Source organism: Panthera tigris, chromosome B2 (genome assembly GCF_018350195.1).
Source record: "Panthera tigris isolate Pti1 chromosome B2, P.tigris_Pti1_mat1.1, whole genome shotgun sequence".
Classification (NCBI taxonomy): domain Eukaryota; kingdom Metazoa; phylum Chordata; class Mammalia; order Carnivora; family Felidae; genus Panthera; species Panthera tigris.
The window spans coordinates 28,268,274-28,289,152 of NC_056664.1; the positions used below are offsets into that span (position 1 = coordinate 28,268,274).

The window sequence follows — 20,879 nt, forward strand, 5'->3', positions numbered from 1 at the left end:
AAATTATCCTAAATTTTGCTAACAGCTATAAAAAAAATAGGGTTCTAAGATAAAGAATGTCAGTAGTGGGATGGAGATCCTGGAAGATCTCTCTGTGGAGATGATATTGAAACTAAAACTCAAAGCATGAGAAGGAAATAACCTCACGAAGAATCAGGGAGAAAAAATGTATTAGGCAGAGACAATGCCACATGCAAAGCCAAGGAAAAGAGTTTGGCATATTTGAAAAACAGAAGGTCATAACATCCTGAGTATACTGAGCAGGGGCCAATTGACAGGGCTTTGTTGTACAGACATGGTAAGGGATTTATATTCCAAGTGTGGTAGGAAGCCATGCATGGACTCTAAGTGGTAGAGTGACCTGATCAGAGTTTTGGTTTTAAAAAGACCGCTTTGGTTACCTATTCAAGAATGAATTGGCAGGGAATAAAAATCAAAGTGGGTAAACTGTTCAAGCTGTCTGGACAGGAAATGATGGTGGTTGGATTAAGGTTTGTTAGTGGAGTTGGAAAGAAGATGATGGATTTCATTTGTATTTTGGAAGTAGTGTTGACCAAATTTACTGATAAATCAGGTGAGTAAGATAAGGACAGGAATTAACATAGAGCTACCAAATGGACCGACCCCTGAGTGAGTAGGTAAGCCACTTATAAAGTCAGAAATGATGAAGCTCTGAGGTGACAGTGGGGTTTGTGGGGTCCCATAGTTCATTTTTGCTTTTTTTTTCCCTTACCTCCAGAGACATGTTGAGTAAGAAGTTGCTGCGACCAAGGTCAAAAAGGTTTTTGTCTGCTTTCTCTTCTAGAATTTTGATGGCTTTCTGTCTTACATTTAGGTCTTTCATCCATTTTTTAGTTTATTTTTGTGTATGGTGTAAGAAAGTGGTCCAGGTTCATTCTTCTGCATGTTGCTGTCCAGTTTTCCCAGCACCATTTGCTGAAGAGACTGTCTTTATTCCATTGGATATTCTCTCCTGCTTTGTCAAAACTTAGTTGGCCATACGTTTGTGGGTCCATTTCTGGGTTCTGTATTCTGTTCCATCGATCTGAGTGTCTGTTTTTGTGCTGGTACCATACTGTCTTGATGACTGCAGCTTTGTAGTACATCGTGAAGTCTGGAATTCTGATGCCTCCATCTTTGGTTTTCTTTTTCGGTGCAAAAAAGTGATTTTATTAAAGCCTGTGGGAAGAAAGAGCTGCACTGGGGTTGTTGTATGGCTGGTTATATACCATGTACTTGGGAGAGGTAAAGTTAAAAGAGAAGTTTCGGAAGAGACTTTCACGTGCTGAAGACTGACAGATTACTGGAGGGCTACCTGTTGTCAAGCTAAGGTTGTTTTTCCCTCTAGCGAAGCATTAACATTAAGATAGATAGTAAGGAGTTCCTGGAGTAATGTTATACTTTGTGTTGCCTCAAGTATTTGCCAGCGGGCTGCAGGTTATAAAGAAATTTAATTTTACCTGCCCTTTTCTTCTTGCATTTGTTCCCCACATCAGAATGGTTGGGATGGTGATACTATGGGCTCCAGGAAACTTGAGTCTATAAGTTTCTGGATATTAGGCTATTGATAAGATTGCCTTTTTCTTGTAATTTACTAAGGTATTTGTAAACTGATGGAGACTGTGTCCTGCATGACTGTGATCTTTATCAGTTAGCCATTTGTTTTCTTTTCTTTCCTTTGTTCTTGGGCATCCAGGAGTACCTGAGGAATATCACATGTGTCCCTCCTGGGGGTGGGGAGTGTACTAGCTTGTGTTGGACCTCAGCATGCTTTATAGTCCCTCATCAGAAAGACTTGAAGAACATGCAGTTTTCCACTTTTAATGTATTGGATTTGAAATTCCTGTGAATTATTCAAGAAGAGACATCAAGTAGGCAATCTGATATTCAAATTTGGGCTTCAGAGGAAAGATTTGGGCTGGAAATATAAATTTGGAAGTGTGACATTGTGGTTATATATAAGAAATATATATTTGGTCTTCTGGTTTCTGGCATAGAGCTCCTAAAACCCTGAGAATTTCCTAAGTGAGGAGTGCAGAAGTAATGATGTTATGTTATGTTATGTTATGTTATGTTATGTTATGTTATGTTATGTTACTTTTGTCCCCACCTATGGAGGAAGAGGGTTGGAATTTTCAGTCTCACCCTCAGACCTCTTGGGAGAGGAATGGATCTGGAGGTTGAATCAGTTGACAATGACCAGTGATTTTATTAGTTGTGCCTATGTTAATGAAACCTCCTTAAACACCCAAAGGACAGGGTTCAGAGAGCTTCCAGGTTGATGAATTTTTGGAAATTCAGGGAAGGTGGCTTGCCTGGAGACTGCATGGAAGTTCTGCACCCTTTTCCTATACTTTGCCTTATGCATCTCTTCCACCTGGCCATTTCTGAATTATATCCTTTTATAATAAACTGGTAATTGAGTGAGTGAACACATTTTCTGAGTTCTATGTGCTATTCTAACAAATTATTTGAACCTAGGCAGCGAGTCATGGGAATGTCCAGTCTATAGCCAGTAGGTCAGAAGCACAGGTCTTGAAATTGGCCTGGTCTTGAAATTGGCATCTAAGTGTTAGGGGGAGGGGTGGCACAAATCTTGTAGGACTAAGCCCTTACCTGTGGGATCTCACTTTATTCCCAGGTAGAGAGTGTCAGAAGTGAGTTGAATTGTAGGACACTCAGCTGGTGTGACAAATAAGCCCACTGCCCCAATCAAAGGAGGGATGCAGAGACTCGGAGCACAGTGAAGCAAGGCTTTAAATGAACACTTTTGCAAGAGTGGGTGGCAGTTACAGCAGGCAGTTTATCTCCTAGCATGAAGTCCTTCTCCTGATTCCTCATTGACTGAGTACTACAGAGGTTATAGCCTTACTGGGAAGTCACCTATGCCCTTGTAAGGCCAAAAAGTAGTCTGTTTGGAACAAATGTACATTCCTTGAGGTGACACAGAGACTTCAGTTCTCTGATGCATGCTCATTGTGAAGCCTGCGAAAAATAAGCCTGCAAAATGGAGAGGGGGTAGGGAAGAGGAACCAGGAAATGCAGTGTCTTAAGGGTTTGGGACTGCATTTTTGGCGGGCAGTTCGTACGTATTTCCAATAGGTTGTAAACCTCTTGCTACTAGACAGCGCAGCTTTTATCTGGTATTTCTGAAAATGAATCATGTCACTTCTCACAACTGGTATCTGGAAAACTGCTTGTTTTTAGGGGGAGGCCCCTACCCCCACCCACACATGTTGGAATTGAGTGCAGAATCCAAAATAGGAAGGCATTACATAGAAATGATATTTGAAGCCATGAGAATGAATTAGTGAGAGTGTATAGAGAAAAAAGTGCCTAGGACTAAGACCTGACAAACTGCAGTATTTAGAGAATAGTTAATTCATCACCTCAGTAAGGCTGTGGCCATTCATTTGTTTTTCTACACCTAGGCCACTATATTGCCCAAAGTGTTACTTTGAATCAGAGCATCACACTTGACAGAAACAGAAAGTAGGCTAACAGACATTCAAGGCTGGTTGGACTTACCTGAGTAGTCATGACTCAGATGGCAGTCACTCTTGACATCATCTCTCCTTTCTCACTGCAACACCCAGTAGAATTGCCATGATCAGTTTACTCTACCTTGGAAGCCTGTGGCTAAGCCATCAACAGGAGTTCATGCTCCATCTCCTTTTGTCTAAGGTGCTGTGATTGCTCACCTGGTTAGTGTAGCATCCTCCTAGCTGGCTGTGTTCCTAATATTAGCCCCTCTAGTCAGTTCTCACTGTTGCTTTAAAACACTTTAATTACTTCTCATTTGTCTTAAAAATAAAGGGACAAAAACATCAGCTTCTGAGTTAAATCCTGGTGTTCAAAGAATTTTGAGTGTTGTTACCTAGTAAATTTTAGGAATTGGCTTATTGACATTATTGAAGTGAATTTTAGGTTTAGATTTTTCAAAAATTAAACTTTTATCTTTTAAAGCAAACGTGCATTTCTACAAAGACAAAATGATAGGAGCGCTTGGATGGCTCAGTCAGTTGAGCGTCCAACTTCAGCTCAGGTCATGATCTCACAGTTCCTGGGTTTGAGCCTTGTATCAGGCTCTGTGCTGACAGCTTGTTCAGAGCCTGGAGCCTGCTTTGGATTCTCTCTGCCCCTTCCCCGCTCACTCTCTGTCTCTGTCTCTCAAAAATAAATGCTAAAATTAAAAAAAAAATTTTTTTTAATGTTTATTTTTGAGAGAGTGCGAGTGGGGGAGGTGCAGAGAGAGCCAGAGACACTGTATCTGAAGCAGGGTCCAAGCTCTGAGCTGTCAGCACAGAGCCCGACACAGTGCTCAAACTCCTGATCATGAGATCATGATCTGAGCCAAAGTTGGGCGTTCAACCGACTGAGCCACCCAGGCGCCCCCCCAAAAATGTTTTTAAATGATAAAAAGCTACAGTTTAATATAAAATTGTAAAATAAATGTAAATCAGAGCCTGAAGAGGTGTGTATGTATATGTATGTTGACCACTTTTTATCAGGTACATCTGATGCTTTTTGTCAAAAACATTTAGCAATCCTTACCCTTCTTTTAGTCATTCACATTAGTAATATTCATCATAATAATGAACTCTATACATTGTTTCTCTAGCTTATACAAAAGATATATATAACATTGTATTTTAAAATCAACTTGATGTCAGTATCATAATCATTTATAATCTTTTTTTTTTTTTAAGTTTATTTTGAGAGAGGGGGAGAAGGGCAGAGAGAGAGAGAATCCCACGCAGGCTCCACAGTTAATGAGGAGTCGGGTGTGGGGCTCAAACTCACAAACTGTGAGATCTTGACCTCAGCCTAAATCAAGAGTTGGGCGCTTAACTGACTGAGCCATCCAGGCGCCCCTATAACGCAGTTGTTCTTAACTTGAAAGTTCTTTTAACATGTCTCTAACCAATAATACATAAACATTTCAACTTTAAAGGATAATTTTGCATTATGTTAATGAATTATCAGAATTTTTGTTTACATCATACCATCTTGTTATTTTTCCTTTATTTGGAAAGTTTTCTAGGCTTGCCCTTCCCAGGCATGTTATATGGTAATATTTAGTTGTTAGAAAATTTGGGAATAAAAAGTTAAATGAAATCCAATTGAATAGATTCCTGTTTTAATCAGTGTAGTCTTCCAAATATTACTTTAAGGAGAAAGGAATATCAAAGGAAAGTACGGCTAGCAGGAAACAAATAAAAATTTAATTCTAGGATTCTAGAATATATTCTCTCCTAAATTAGACAGTAAAATCCCTGAAAGAAGAATCGTGACTTTTAGTTTTGTAAAAATAAAATGCCAAATATAATGCTTATTTATAAATAGGGAAGGGAAGGGAATGGGTATCCTAAGATTCTTAGACATTAATCCGGAGTTTACTCTTCCTTTTACTTCTGTACCAGCTAATGAAAAATAGGGTTGAAAATGTTGTCTTGGGTATGATTTAGGCTTAACAATATATAAAATTGTTGATGAGCATGGCACATGGAATTCATCTACAGAAAAGGTAATTTCAGCTTAATGCTTAGGTTTATTTATACAAATTGCACTTAAAGGTTTTAGGAGGATAAGTAACTTCTTGTTGGAATAAGGAAGGTTTTCTAATTAAGTCTGTTTTTAAGTCAGAAACTTAGATTTTGTCTTATACATTCCTTTTAATCAAGTTACAACCGTATACAATGCTCTCTTTATATACAGCTGCTAAAGTATTTATTTTTATACATTATTTCTAAAGATAACTAATATATTTTATTTTGCTGTTTTTTGATTTTTAAGACTGCAGAGAAATCAGGCCAGATTGAAAGATCGAAGAATGTAAGGCAAAGACAAAATGATTTTAAGGTAAGTTAAGGATAAGCATGTAGACTTTTTCACAAGATAGTATTTTCTCAACCAAAGTTGCTAGAAAACTTTATGTTCGAACTATTCATTGTTCAGGCAGATTCCTTTAGTTGATTTAATCAAATTAATGACTTTTAATGCAGTTTTACTTTCATCATTGTCTAGAAAATGATTCAAGAAGTAATGCAGTGTCTTGTGAAGTTGATCCGTGGAGCCCTGCTCCCATTTAGCATCCCAGAGTGTGGAGTGAGGCAGTATGGAGGCTGGGAGGTAAAGTCTGAGCTGTCAGGACAGTGGCTTGCTCATGTCATCCAGACCATAAGGTAAATATGGAATATCTTTTTTAACAAGAATGTCTTCTAAAAAGGGGTAAATTGTTTTTGCCTTTTTGAAAAAAAAAGAAAAACATGTTCAACAAAGAATTTTACTCTGTCCTTTTGCCTCGGCCAAACTGATGACAGGAATTGCTTTGAGATCTCACTCTGCTTACTTTTGTTTTGTTGTGTCTCTTTTACAGGCTTACTTATGAATCGTTGACTGCCCTTGAAATTCCTAATGACATGTTACAGACTATCCAGGATCTCATTTTAGATCTCCGAGTACGTTGTGTGATGGTCACATTGCAACATACAGCGGAAGGTATGTTAAGAGAAATTGATGACATTTGCTAGACAATGATTATCTGAATATCCCACCTCTTTGTAGCTCCTAATCCTTGAAAATGAGAAAATTCCTTTTATGGAAACTTGAATATTTTAGATCACCAGTAGCTGCTCAATAGAATTTTTTCCTTCTTTTTTTTTTTTTTTTAATGTTTATTTATTTTTGAGAGAGCAAGAGACAAAGCATGAGATGGGGAGGGGCAGAGAGAGAGAGAGAGAGAGAGAGAGAGGGAGACAAGGAATCTGAAGCAGGCTCTCCAGGTTCTGAGCTGTCAGCACAGAACCTGATGCAGGGCTTGAACCCATGAACCCATCATGAGATCATGACCTGAGCTGAAGTCAGATGCTTAACCAACTGAGCCACCCAGGCACCCCTAGAATTTTTTTCCTGCTTTGAATATCTTTTCAAATCTATTTACTTGAGATGCCAGACCATGCATAAATTAAGGTGGATATATTTGAAAATATTTAAGGATATAAGAACATTCTTATGGCAAATGTTAAGTAGAAAAAGTATAGTATAAAATGAATATAATGTCTGATCCCAGTTTTGAAAATGTGTGTGCATTTTAAATATTTAAAAATACGAATGTAAATTCAGAAGAAAGATAAATAATAGTTTTCTGCATAGTAGAAATTATAGGTGATGCTCATTTTCTTTATACATTTTAGAATTTTCAGGAAAAATTTTGTATACACAATCATAAAAAACAAGGTTATCTTTACAAAGCCACCTTCTGGATATTAAATATTGTTGAAAACAATCAAGAACATCATTATAAATGACATAAGCCATAACTATCTGTCACCAAGACTTTTGAGTAAGAAGGTCACATCTCTAAGAATTGGTGACTAAATATACTGTGTCAACAGAAAAGGAGTAGAATCCAGGTGAGAAACAGCAGTATCCTCTGAATTCATTTACGTGTTCCCCGCAAGGACCTGAGACAGCATGAAATGCTAAAGGTTTGGACAGGTAGGATTCCTTTAGCCAAGTGAGAATCATAGTGCCAGTCATCAGAAGTATATAGGATTAAAACAATATAAATTTTTCATCAGATATTTTGGGAAAAAACATTTTGTAGTTTATTTTGTACATATTGAATATTATCAAGAGTCCTTTTTAAGTAATAAACCATTGTCAAAAGTTGTCATTAAGCCTAGCCTAGCAGTCTCCAAATGGGGCTAAATTTATTTACATTAATGTTTTATTAAAAATATCCAGAAAAACAATACACATTTAAAAACTTGAGTCTACCAGAAATATGTCTTATGCCTATTACCTACTTCCATTTTTTTTACAAATCTATATAAAATAATGAAAAACCATGACCTTTATAGATTTTTATTTATATAAAGTTCAATGAGAAATTAAAATAAAAAGTACTGTGTGCTTATTTTCCCTGCAGAAATAAAGAGATTAGCTGAAAAGGAAGACTGGATTGTCGATAATGAAGGACTGACTTCTCTTGTAAGTTTAAATACTTTTCAATGATTAATGATTAATGTATATAATATTCAAAATAAATGACTAATTTTATTAATAGGGAGCATATGTTCTTTGCATTGTAATTCTAAATCATCTCTGGAAACAGAAAAATAAACTTCTTAAAGTTTTCTTTTTTAGACTCATTTTTGCTTAACACTACAAATATTTAAAAATTAATAAAAGCAGTGGATTTGTTTTAGCGTGCTCTTTCTTCATCATGTGTCACTATATTTTATTTGCATTACATTTTAAAATAGATTGTGCTTCAGCTGTTGGTGGGAATGCAAACTGGTGCAGCCACTCTGGAAACTAGTGTGGAGGTTCCTCAAAAAAAAAATAGAATTACCCTGCAACCCAGCAATAGCACTACTAGGAATTTATCCAAGGGATACAGGAGTGCTGATCCATAGGAGCACATGCACTCCAATGTTTAGAGTAGCACTGTCAACAATAGCCAAATTATGGGAAAAGCCCAAATGTCCATCAATTGATGAATGGATAAAGAAGATGTGGTTTATATATACAATGGAATACTACTTGGCAATGAGAAAGAATGAAATCTGGCCATTTACAACAATGTGGATGGAACTGGAGGGTATTATGCTAAGTGAAATAAGTGAGTCATAGAAAGGTAGATACCATATGTTTTCACTCATGTGGAATTTGAGAAACTTAACAGAAGACCATAGGGGAAAGGTAGGGGGAAAAATAGTTCAAACAGGGAGGGAGGAAAACCTAAGAGACTCTTAAATACAGAGAACAAACTGAGGGCTCGTGCCAGGGCTGGCAGGGGAGAGGGGAAAATGGGTGATGGACATTGAGGAGGGCAGTTGTTGGGATGAGCACTGGGTGTTGTATGGTAAGTGATGAGTCATGGGAATCTACTCCCAAAGCCAAGAGCACACTGTATATACACTGTATATTAGCTAACTTGACAATAAGTTAAAAAAATAAAATAGATTGTGCTTCATTCTAAGTTTCCCAGTAACTTGAATTTTTCAGAAAAGCGGAGTGGGGAAAAAAAAATTCTGTTGCTGACCCCTAAGCCAAAATAAAACAAACCAACAATAACTAACCTCTCCAGATATATACATGGGTCAGGCAGGCAATTATAAACATGGTCTATTCATTTTAGAGTCATTTAGATTATCAAAATACTTTTGAAAATAGTTTTCATGATTTATCATGTTTTCACATCTGTTTCATAGATTCCCACAATGATCCTGTAGGTGGGTGTGTCAGTTAAATTGACATTCAGCTGCTAAAACATCCAGGGTCTTTAAAGGAGATGGGCATTTCCTTTTCTTCTAATATTAAAGAAATTAGGACTGGTGTGGCAGCTTAATCATGCAATCAGTACACAAGGCTCCTTCTGACTTTCTTCTTTGTGATCTTTATTGTGGCTTTTGTCTCACAATGGCCTCATGATCAAAGGAAGGCCATTGCTGTTCCAACCACCATGGCCTTATTTCTGTCATGAGAAAAGTCCAGCACTTCTTCAGGAGCCATAGCTGACAATTCTTCCCACGTCTAATTGGCTAGAATTGATTCACATGCCCATCCCTATCTACTGTGGAGGCTGGAAAAATGCAGTATTTTTTTTTTTTTTTTTTTTTTTTTTTAGCAGAGCACATTGCTAATCCCAACAATTTCTGTCTTACCTTAGTAAGAAAAATGGAGAAAATAAATCTGGAGGAGGCAGTCAGGTTTCTGCCTGTTTAGTAGGTGAGGAAATTAGAATAAAATGGTTTTAACTTGCCCAAATTTACAAAATCACGGTGAATGAGGTTGTTGAGACAGAATGATCTCATGTAATATTTCTTCAGTTCTTCAAATTGCTGTACTTTTTGAAATAATTGTATACTTCCTATTGACAGTCTTACTTTGGGAGTTGGGAAATTTTTGACAAGTTGAAATTCTTTCCTCCTATCCCTCCTAAGTACACTAAAATATACCTTTATATAACAATGTGGTTTAGAACATCAGTGCTTACTTACAAATTTTTGTAAATTAAATCATGTTTGAAATGAGGGAAATTTAGTTTTAATAAATACAATTATATTTTAAAGGATTTGTTTTTAATAAAAATTACTTTTATTTGGCTTATTCTACTTTTCATAATTATTTGTGCTTATATACAAACTATCCTATAGCTAATTCTGTCATACTAAATATTTAGAGAAAGGAGACGTAGAGTAGACCTGCATGGTCCAATATCCAATATAGCAGTCATTATAGACATGGTTTGTATAAGACTCAGTACAAAGAAAGAACGTGAAATATCTCAACTTTTTATTGATTACATGATGATATAATATTTTGTTATATTGCATAACCTGAATTATATTAAAATCAATTTTTCTTTTAATATTCTTATTGTGTTTACTGGAAACTCTTATATATATGACTTATGTTTGTGGCTCACATTATACTTCTTTTGAACAGTGCTGATATGGAGGAAAATGTGCTGCCCTGGATTTGGAATCATAATCTGGTTCAGTCCATAGTTCTGTCACATAATAGCCATGCAATCTTTTTTCTTCTTTTTTTTTTAAGTTTATTTATTTAATCGTTGCACCCAATGTGGGACTGAAACTCATGACCCTGAGATTGAGGGTCACATGATCTTCTGACTGACCTAGCCCGGCACCCCATTAGCCATGCAGTCTTAAAGAAGCCACTTTCCCCCTCTCCCAGTTAGTGCTTATCTGGTAGCTGCCACATCTAACTTTGGTTGTTTGATTATAATAGATAAACCTCTTTGAAAATACTTTGAAATGTTTACCATAGAAACTTGTTTGTAGTCCACTTAAAGTCTGACTATAATAGTAAGAAACTGGAACCATAGAATAACTAATTTCATGTTTGTCACACATACAAGCTAGAAGACTAAACTTTGTGGATGAATGACCCAGAGAAAGTTACCCTTCTGATGTCAGCCATTATATCATCTACCCAGATGTAGGTAAAAAAATATGTAACATAGGGGCACCTGGGTGGTTCAGTCATTTAAGTACCCAACTCTTGTTTTGGCTCAGGTCATGATCTCATGGTTTGTGAGATTGGGCTTCATGCTGGTAGCACTTTCTCTCTCTCTGAAAAAAATAAACATTAAACAAAACAAAACAAAAAAAAAGAGGGGCGCCTGCGTGGCTCAGTCAGTTAAGCTATCTACTTCAGGTCAGGTCATGATCTCACGGTTCATGGGTTCGAGCCCCGTGTCGGGCTTTGTGCTGACAGCTCAGAGCCTGGAGCCTGTTTTGGACTCTGCCTCCCTCTCTCTCTTCCCCTCCCCTGCTCACACTCTGTCTCTCTCTCAAAAATAAACATATATTAAAAAAAAAAGAAATGAAATGAACATTATACTTTGCCTCACTATGACTTATTTCAGCTGAAGTTTGTTTATTATTTATTTGTTTAATAAGGTTTAGGTCTCTCCTATGTTTGCTTTTTAAGAGAGAGAACATGAATGAGGAGTGTTGGAGAGAGACTGAGAATCTTTTTTTTTTTTTTAATATGAAATTTATTGTCAAATTGGTTTCCATACAAATCCCAGTGCTCATCCCAACAGGTGCCCTCCTAAATACCCATCACCCACCCCCTCACCCCCCATCAACCCTCAGTTTGTTCTCAGTTTCTAAGAGTCTCTTATGGTTTGGCTCCCTCTCTAACCTTTTTTTTTTTTTTTTCTTTTTCCTTCCCCTCCCCCATGGTCTTCTGTTAAGTTTCTCAGGATCCACATAGGAGTGAAAACATATGGAATCTGTCCTTCTCTGTATGACTTGTTTCACTTAGCATCACACTCTCCAGTTCCATCCATGTTGCTACAAAAGGCCATATTTCATTCTTTCTCATTGCCACGTAGTACTCCGTTGTGTATATAAACCACAATTTCTTTATCCATTCATCAGTTGATGGACATTTAGGCTCTTTCCATAATTTGGCTATTGTTGAGAGTGCTGCTATAAACATTGGGGTACAAGTGCCCCTATGCATCAGTACTCCTGTATCCCTTGGGTAAATTCCTAGCAGTGCTACTGCTGGGTCATAGGGTAGGTCTATTTTTAATTTTTTGAGGAACCTCCACACTGTTTTCCAGAGTGGCTGCACCAGTTTGCATTCCCACCAACAGTGCAAGAGGCTTCCTATTTCTCCACATCCTCGCCAGCATCTGTAGCCTCCTGTTTGTTCATTTTGGCGTGAGGTTATATCTGAGTGTGGTTTTGATTTGTATTTCCCTGATGAGGAGCGATGTTGAGCATCTTTTCATGTGCCTGTTGGCCATCTGGATGTCTTCTTTAGAGAAGTGTCTCTTCATGTGTCTGCCCATTTCTTCACTGGATTATTTGTTTTTCGGGTGTGGAGTTGGTAAGCTCTTTATAGATTTTGGATACTAGCCCTTTGTCCAATATGTCATTTGCAAATATCTTTTCCCATTCCGTTGGTTACCTTTTAGTTTTGTTGATTGTTTCCTTTGCTGTGCAGAAGCTTTTTATCTTCATAAGGTCCCAGTAGTTCATTTTTGCTTTTAATTCCCTTGCCTTTGGGGATGTGTCAAGTAAGAAATTGCTGCGGCTGAGGTCAGAGAGGTCTTTTCCTGCTTTCTCCTCTAGGGTTTTGATGGTTTCCTGCCTCACATTCAGGTCCTTTATCCATTTTGAGTTTATTTTTGTGAATGGTGTGAGAAAGTGGTCTAGTTTCAACCTTCTGCATGTTGCTGTCCAGTTCTCCCAGCACCATTTGTTAAAGAGACTGTCTTTTTTCCATTGGATACTCTTCCCTGCTTTGTCAAAGATGAGTTGGCCATACATTTGTGGGTCTAGTTCTGGGGTTTCTATTCTATTCCATTGGTCTATGTGTCTGTTTTTGTGCCAATACCATGCTGTCTTGATGATGACAGCTTTGTAGTAGAGGCTAAAGTCTGGGATTGTGATGCCTCCCACTTTGGTCTTCTTCTTCAATATTACTGTGGCTATTTGGGGCCTTTTGTGGTTCCATACAAATTTTAGGATTGCTTGTTCTAGCTTCGAGAAGAATGCTGGTGCAATTTTGATTGGGATTGCATTGAATGTGTAGATAGCTTTGGGTAGTATTGACATTTTAACAATATTTATTCTTCCAAAGCATGAACACAGAACGTTTTTCCATTTCTTTGTATCTTCTTCAATTTCCTTCATAAGCTTTCTATAGTTTTCAGCATACAGATCTTTTACATCTTTGGTTAGATTTATTCCTAGGTATTTTATGCTTCTTGGTGCAATTGTGAATGGGATCAGTTTCTTTATTTGTCTTTCTGTTGCTTCATTAGTGGTGTATAAGAATGCAAGTGATTTCTGAACATTGATTTTGTATCCTGCAACTTTGCTGAATTCATGTATCAGTTTAGCAGACTGTTGGTGGAGTCTGTCGGGTTTTTTCATGTATAGTATCATGTCATCTGCAAAAAGTGAAAGCTTAACTTCATCTTTGCCAATTTTGATGCCTTTGATTTCCTTTTGTTATCTGATTGCTGACGCTAGTACTTCCAACACTATGTTAAACAACAGCGGTGAGAGTGGACATCCCTGTCCACATCCTGTTCCTGATCTCAGGGAGAAAGCTCTCAGTTTTTCCCCATTAAGGATGATATTAGCTGTGGGATTTTCATGAATGGCTTTTATTATATTTAAGTATGTTCCTTCTATCCCGACTTTTTCGGGGGTTTTTATTAAGAAAGGATGCTGAATTTTGTCAAATGCTTTTTCTGCATTGATAGACAGGATCATGTGTTTCTTTTCTTTTCTTTTATTAATGTGATGTATCACATTGATTGATCTGCGAATGTTGAACCAGCCCTGCATCCCAGGAATGAATCCCACTTGATCAGGGTGAATAATTCTTTTTATATGCTGTTGAATTCGATTTGCTAGTATCTTCTTGAGAATTTTTGCATCCATATTCATCAGGGATATTGGCCTGTAGTTCTCTTTCTTTGCTGGGTCTCTGTCTGGTTTATGGATCAAAGTAATGCTGGCTTCATAGAATGAGTCTGGAAGTTTTCCTTCCCTTTCTATTTTTTGGAATAGGTTGAGAAGGATAGGTATTATCTCTGCTTTAAATAGCTGGTAGAATTCCCCAGGGAGCCATCCATCCTGGACTCTTATTTGTTGGGAGATTTTTGATAACTGATTCAATTTCTTCGCTGGTTATGGGTCTGTTCAAGCTTTCTATTTCTTCCTGTTTGAGATTTGGAAGTGTGTAGGTGTTTAGGAATTCTTCCATTTCTTCTAGGTTGTCCAGTTTGTTGGCGTATAATTTTTCATAGTATTCCCTGATAATTGCTTGTATTTCTGAGTGATTGGTTGTAATAATTCTATTTTCATTCATGATTTTATCTGTTTGGGTCATCTCCTTTTTCTTTTTGAGAAGCCTGGCTAGAGGTTTATCAATTTTATTTTTTCAAAAAAACAACTCTTGGTTTCATTGATCTGCTCTACAGTTTTTGTTAGTTTCTATATTGTTTATTTCTGCTCTGATCTTTATTATTTCTCTTCTTCTGCTGGGTTTGGGGTGTCTTTGCTCTTCTGCTTCTACTTCCTTTAGGTATGCTGTTAGATTTTGTATTTGGGATTTTTCTTGTTTCTTGAGATAGGCCTGGATTGCAATGTATTTTCCTCTCAGGACTGCCTTCGCTGCATCCTGAAGCATTTGGATTGTTGTATTTTCATCTTCATTTGTTTCCATATATTTTTTAATTTCTTCTCTAATTGCCTGGTTGACCCATTCATTCTTTAGTAGAGTGTTCTTTAACCTCCATGCTTTTGGAGGTTTTCCAGACTTTTTCATGTGGTTGATTTCAAGCTTCATAGCATTGTGGTCTGAAAGTGTGCATGGTATGATCTCAATTCTTTTATACTTATGAAAGGCTGTTTTGTGACCCAGTATATGATCTATCTTGGAGAAGGTTCCATGTGCACTTGGGAAGAAAGTATATTCTGTTGCTTTGGGATGCAGAGTTCTAAATATATCTCTCAAGTCCATCTGATCCGATGTATCCTTCAGGGCCTTTGTTTCTTTATTGATCCTGTGTCTAGATGATATATCCATTGTTGTAAGTGGAGTATTAAACTCCCCTGCAATTACCACATTCTTATCAATAAGGTTGCTTATTTTTGTGAGTAATTGTTTTATATATTTGGGGACTCCCATATTCAGCGCATAGACATTTATAATTGTTAGCTCTTCCTGATGGATAGACCCTGTAATTATTATATAATCTCCTTCTTCATCTCTTGTTACAGCCTTCAATTTAAAGTCTAGTTTGTCTGATATAAGTATGGCTATTCCAGCTTTCTTTTGACTTCCAGTAGCATGGTAGATAGATAGTTCTCCATCCCCTCACTTTCAATCTGAAGGTGTCCTCAGGTCTAAAATGAGTCTCTTGTAGACAGCAAATAGATGGGTCTTGTTTTTTTACCCATGCTGATACCCTATGTCTTTTGGTTGGAGCATTTAGTCCACTTACATTCAGTGTTATTATTGAAAGACATGGGTTTAGAGTCATTGTGATGTCTGTAGGTTTCATGCTTGTAGTGTTGTGTCTGGTACTTTGAGGTCCTTGCAACATTTAATTCACAGAATCCCCCTTAGGATCTCTTGTAGGGCTATGAATTGGTGGTGATGAATTCCTTCACTTTTGTGTGTTTGGGAAGATCTTTATCTCTCCTTCTGTTCTGAATGACAGACTTGCTGGATAAAGGATTCTCGGCTGCATAGTTTTTCTGTTCGTCACATTGAAGATTTCCTGCCATTCCTTTCTGGCCTGCCAAGTTTCAGTAGATAGGTCTGCCGCTGGTCTTATGGGTCTCCCTTTGTAAGTTAGAGCGTGTTTATCCCTAGCTGCTTTGAGAATTTTCTCTTTATTGTATTTTGTCAGTTTCACTGTGATATGTCGTGCAGAAGATCGATTCAAGTTACGTCTGAAGGGAGTTCTCTGTGCCTCTTGGATTTCAGTGCTTTTTCCTTCCCCAGATCAGGGAAGTTCTCAGCTACGATTTGTTCAAATACACCTTCAGCCCCTTTCTCCCTCTCTTCCTCTTCTGGAATTCGTATTATACGGATATTGTTGCGTTTGATTGCATCACTTAGTTCTCTAATTCTCCCCTCATACTCCTGGATTTTTTTTATCTCTTTTTTTCCTCAGCTTCCTGTTTTTCCATAATTTTATCTTCTAATTCACTTATTCTCTCCTCTGCCTCTTCAATCCGAGCTGTGGTCGTGTCCATTTTATTTTGCTCCTCATTTATAGCATTTTTTAGCTCCTCATGACTATTTCTTAGTCCCTTGATCTCTGTAGCAATAGATTTTCTGCTGTCCTTATACTTTTTTCCAACCCAGCGATTAATTTCATGACTATTATTCAAAATTCTTTTTCTCTTATATTGCTTAAATCGTTTTTGATCGATTCGTTAGCTGTCGCTACTTCCTGGAGTTTCTTTTGAGGAGAGTTCTTCTGCTTTGTCATTTTGGTTAGTCCCTGGAGTTATGCGGAACTGCAAGGCACTTCCCCTGTGTTGTCTGGAGTAACCTGTGTTAGTTGGCGGGGCCACAATCAGACCCCATGTCTGTCCCCAGCCCACCTTTGGGGCCACAGTCTGACTGGTGTGTACCTTATCTTCCCCTCTCCCAGGGGCAGAACTCACTGTGGAGTGGTGTGGCCCCTGTCTGGGCTCTTTGCACACTGCCAGCCTTGTGGTGCTGCTTCATTGGGATCTGGCTTATTCGCTGGGGTGGATCTGCAAGGTGCACAGGGGCGGGAGGGGCACGCTCAGATAGGTTTTTCTTTGGTGGTCCCCTGGGGAGGGGCCTGCAGCACCTGGAGGGATGCAGACCCTTCAGAGGAGTGTGAGAGTCTTAAGCAGGCTACATTTTCAGTGTGGAGCCTCACTCAGGGCTCAAGACCCTGAGCCGAATCCCAAGACCCTGAGCCGAAATCAAGAGTCGGACCCTCAACCAACTGAGCCACCCAGGCACCCCTGAAGTACTGTATATTTAATTTGAACCTCACTTCAGTGCTCTGAAACAGCTTTTTTGAAAGCATCCTGCTTTCTTTTCATATTGAAAATGTGTACTGCTTTTTTCAATTTGGATAATTTTGAGAATTTTTTTCTTTCATAAGAACTGGAATGATTTGTGATAGCTCTTATAGTCAGCTAAATTGGATGATTCACTGACAATATGCAGAAATAGCACTGCTTCTCTTTAGAAAAAAGAAATAGCAGATGTTTAGACTATCATTACTCCCAACTTAACTGAAACTACTAATTCAGTTCTCTGGTATTATCCATTTATTGTATTAGTGTAGATATAAAAAGAAATTAAGAAAATCTAGTCCAAATATTAATGCAAGAAATCCAAGTAACAACAGGTTTAATTACCCACAGTTGAATTTTGGATTTAATTTTCACCATTATTCTTAGATTTTCCTACCTTTTGAGGTGGGTAAGTTGGAGGCATTAGGTCAGGTAGTTAACAAACATACCTCTTGAAATAGTTCTGTGCAGTTGGTATTTTATCCCATATTCTTTTTTTTTTTTTTTTTTTGTACTTAGAAGTTGTTTTTTGTTTTTTTTTGTTTTTTTATGGTGCCCTCTGGTGGCTTCAAAGTGCAGTATTAAAATAACATTATGTTGAGGCACTATTTTAGCTTTCATTAAATCTGGGTTCCTTTTTGTAAGAAAATAAACTTGTCTCTTCTGTTCAGTTTTTTTCCCCAATCTCTTTTAACAAATCGAAGCATGTAGTGAGGAGAGGTTCTGACTCCGGATTTTTGCACAGAGGTTTTTTTGTGTGTGTGTGTGTGTGTTTTTAATTCAACTATGTGCCTTTTTAAAAAAAAAAAAAAAATTCTTTTAACCTTTATTTATTTTTGAGACAGAGAGAGACAGAGTATGAACGGGGGAGGGTCAGAGAGAGAGAGGGAGACACAGAATCTGAAACAGGCTCCAGACTCTGAGCTGTCAGCACAGAGCCCGACGCGGGGCTCGAACTCCCGAACCGCCAGATCATGACCTGAGCCAAAGTCGGACGCTTAACCGACTGAGCCACCCAGGCGCCCCTCAACTATGTGTCTTATACAGCCCTCTGTCTGAGTGAAACCCAGACCCTTAGCCTCATCTTGTACTGCCAAACTCATGCCTAGTGGTTGTGATGCACTGCTGTTCTTGTGGTTTCTGAGTTCCTTTAGGCTCTGCCCTCCCTGGCCTGTGTACATATTGCCCTGTCTCCCTGAGCTCACCACTCCCTTCCCTTATCTTTTATGGGGCTGAGTCCTCTAGCCCTTCAAGTCTCCACTTAAATGTTTCACTGTCTTTGACCATCTTAGAGCAGATTCCCCTCCATCATCATCATTTCTGAGTTCTGTTTTTTTTTTTTTTTTTTCCCATGGCACTTACTCTAGTTTGTAGTTGACTTATTTCTGTATTTTTTTTTTTTTTTTTAGTAAAAAGTAACAGTTTTGTTGACTGTGACTTTTTTGGTTGTGACTCTTATCCTAGAGCATACACTTAATGAGAACTCAATCTTATTCCTATATCCCCATCACTTAGAGTATGCCTAGCACAAAGTGAAATTTTAAGTACAGTAGGAGCTAAGGTGTTAGAATTCATTCAGATTTATCTGAATGCCAGTTGTTGGACATATCTTCACTTATTTTATGACTTAATGTATATAAAAAATGACTGTAATGACTTTTGAATTGAATTTCCTGGACCTTCTACAAATCATTATTAGTAACATTAAATTTTGTTGAACACTACCAGAGATGTGAAAGATCTGGAAGATTGAGCTCAGAATATATCTTCGAAGTAGTGTTTAAAATATAAACTTGCTGTATCTGTTCTTCATCAAGTCATTTCCCTCTTAGAAGAGTAGGATTTTTAAGAAGAATTTTAATTATACCTGATTTCTGTTCTATTTGAATTAGATGTACTTTAGAGTTAAGTTTTACCCATATTTAAATATCAAGTGCAAACTTGCCAAATCTAAATCTTGATGGGTAGGAGATTATTTGTCAAGTTGTTTGCATCTGTTTTCCTTTCAATAAATCTGTAAAATTGAGAGTTTGGGGCCATAATTTGCTTCTGTTAAATGTCTTAATCACCATTGCTTGTTTTTGAATTTTAAGGTAATGTACTTTTTTTTTTTTCCTTCAGCCATGTCAATTTGAACAGTGCATTATACATTCTCTGCAGTCACTTAAAGGAGTTGTAGAGTGCAAGCCTGGAGAAGCCAGTGTAAGTTTTCTATTAAATTCAACTTCTATTTCAGACTTTCCCAGGAACCCTTGGGAATCACAGTTGTAAATGAGTCATTTCAGCACAAAAGACCTTTTCCCTCAGATACTTATTTGTTTTATTTGATTTTGTGTGTCCATTTCTTGGTTCCCAGATAGGCTGATGGAAGTTAAAATGTGAATGTAAGTCTTGTAGATAGAGTACTTGGAATTGTTGGCACTTTGTATACAGAGAGAATAACTGACCTGCATGTTGTCAACCAGCTCCATGCCAGTGTCTTACACAGGCGCCAAAACACTGCCTGTAGGGCAGCTCTTCATACCTGTCCCTTTTGGAGTAAGGTTACCCACACTGGAAGCAGTTTCCCATAAGTGAATTTTTTATATGGAACTTCACAAACAAAAAGTTTTGTTTTCTTAGCTAAATCTAAAAACTTTCATCAAAATTCTTCCTTATAGGTCTTTCAACAACCTAAAACACAGGAGGAGGTTTGTCAACTCAGCATCAATATCATGCAGGTAATATGTAAAAGTACTGATGTCCTGAAGCCTAAAATAATGCAAATTATAGTAAACTTCCTTCTATTAATAATACATGTGTAACATATATTGAATGTGTATTCTTTTTTCATCTTATCTGAGTCCATAATAGTTTATAGGAAGTAAGGTAACAAAAATAAAGTTCAAGGTATGGTTAATTCCAACTTATTCTAGCAATACCCCTTTATATTATACTTGCTTTTTTTGTGTTCTCATTGTACTTTACATTTATTTCTCTTAGAGCACAAATTCAATGATGTGATAGTTGTTTATACCGTATCTAGAGTATGAAATTCTTTGATTGGAACCAGTGCTTAGGACATTAATAAAGTTGAGCATGTGACTGAGTGGATGAGAGGAAGGAAAAGGTCTTTTTCCTAAAATATATTCAAGATTTTATAGTCAGAGAAAAACACAGATGCTTTTAATTGACCATTACTTATGTTATATGCATTGTCATATATATACCCAGAGCATACATAAACAGTATGTATATAGGATATATATTCTATCACTTCTGGGAGATATACATGCGTACATACACATATAACACAGTATATATATTTCTGGTTTTTTATTTACATAAAATTAGTTTTAATGTCCAAATATGTCAGTATCTAAGAGTTCATGCCACTGAAACTTCTTATTTTTGACTTAGATTTTTATATACTGTCTGGAACAGTTGAGCACTAAGCCTGATGCAGATGTAGATACTACACAGTAAGTAAACTAACACTAACCTCATTGATGTATTTAGGAAGATTAAAAATACAGAATAATGTTTTATATGTGATCTTATATCCTAAGGCAATGGAAGAGATAGATTACGTATGTTGAAATCATATTTTTATATATTTGACCTATATTTTTTATATGATTTATCTTCTGAACTCATCTTAATTAGTATTACTAGAGACATGTTGAGCAAACTGAACACCTTATTAGCTTACTAATTATTGAAAGGAACAAGTTTTATAAATAATAAGAATGAAAATTAAAATATATAACTCCTAGTTGATAACCTTTAGAATTCTGGTGTTAGAGATTTAGCAAT

General features: G+C 37.2%; 1 protein-coding gene across 5 annotated transcripts in view; it reads left to right on the forward strand.

The window, feature by feature from the left end:
• The window catches only part of EXOC2 (exocyst complex component 2), a 279,312-nt gene that overhangs the window by 144,749 nt on the left and 113,684 nt on the right, over positions 1-20,879 (forward strand). For all 5 annotated transcript variants that reach the window (XM_042985868.1, XM_007073170.3, XM_042985869.1 and 2 more), the window contains 7 exons: positions 5,797-5,862; positions 6,028-6,185; positions 6,380-6,501; positions 7,934-7,995; positions 19,206-19,286; positions 19,745-19,804; positions 20,484-20,545. In XM_042985868.1, coding sequence (XP_042841802.1) covers positions 5,797-5,862; positions 6,028-6,185; positions 6,380-6,501; positions 7,934-7,995; positions 19,206-19,286; positions 19,745-19,804; positions 20,484-20,545 — 611 coding nt within the window. The remainder of the gene's footprint in view (positions 1-5,796; positions 5,863-6,027; positions 6,186-6,379; positions 6,502-7,933; positions 7,996-19,205; positions 19,287-19,744; positions 19,805-20,483; positions 20,546-20,879) is intronic.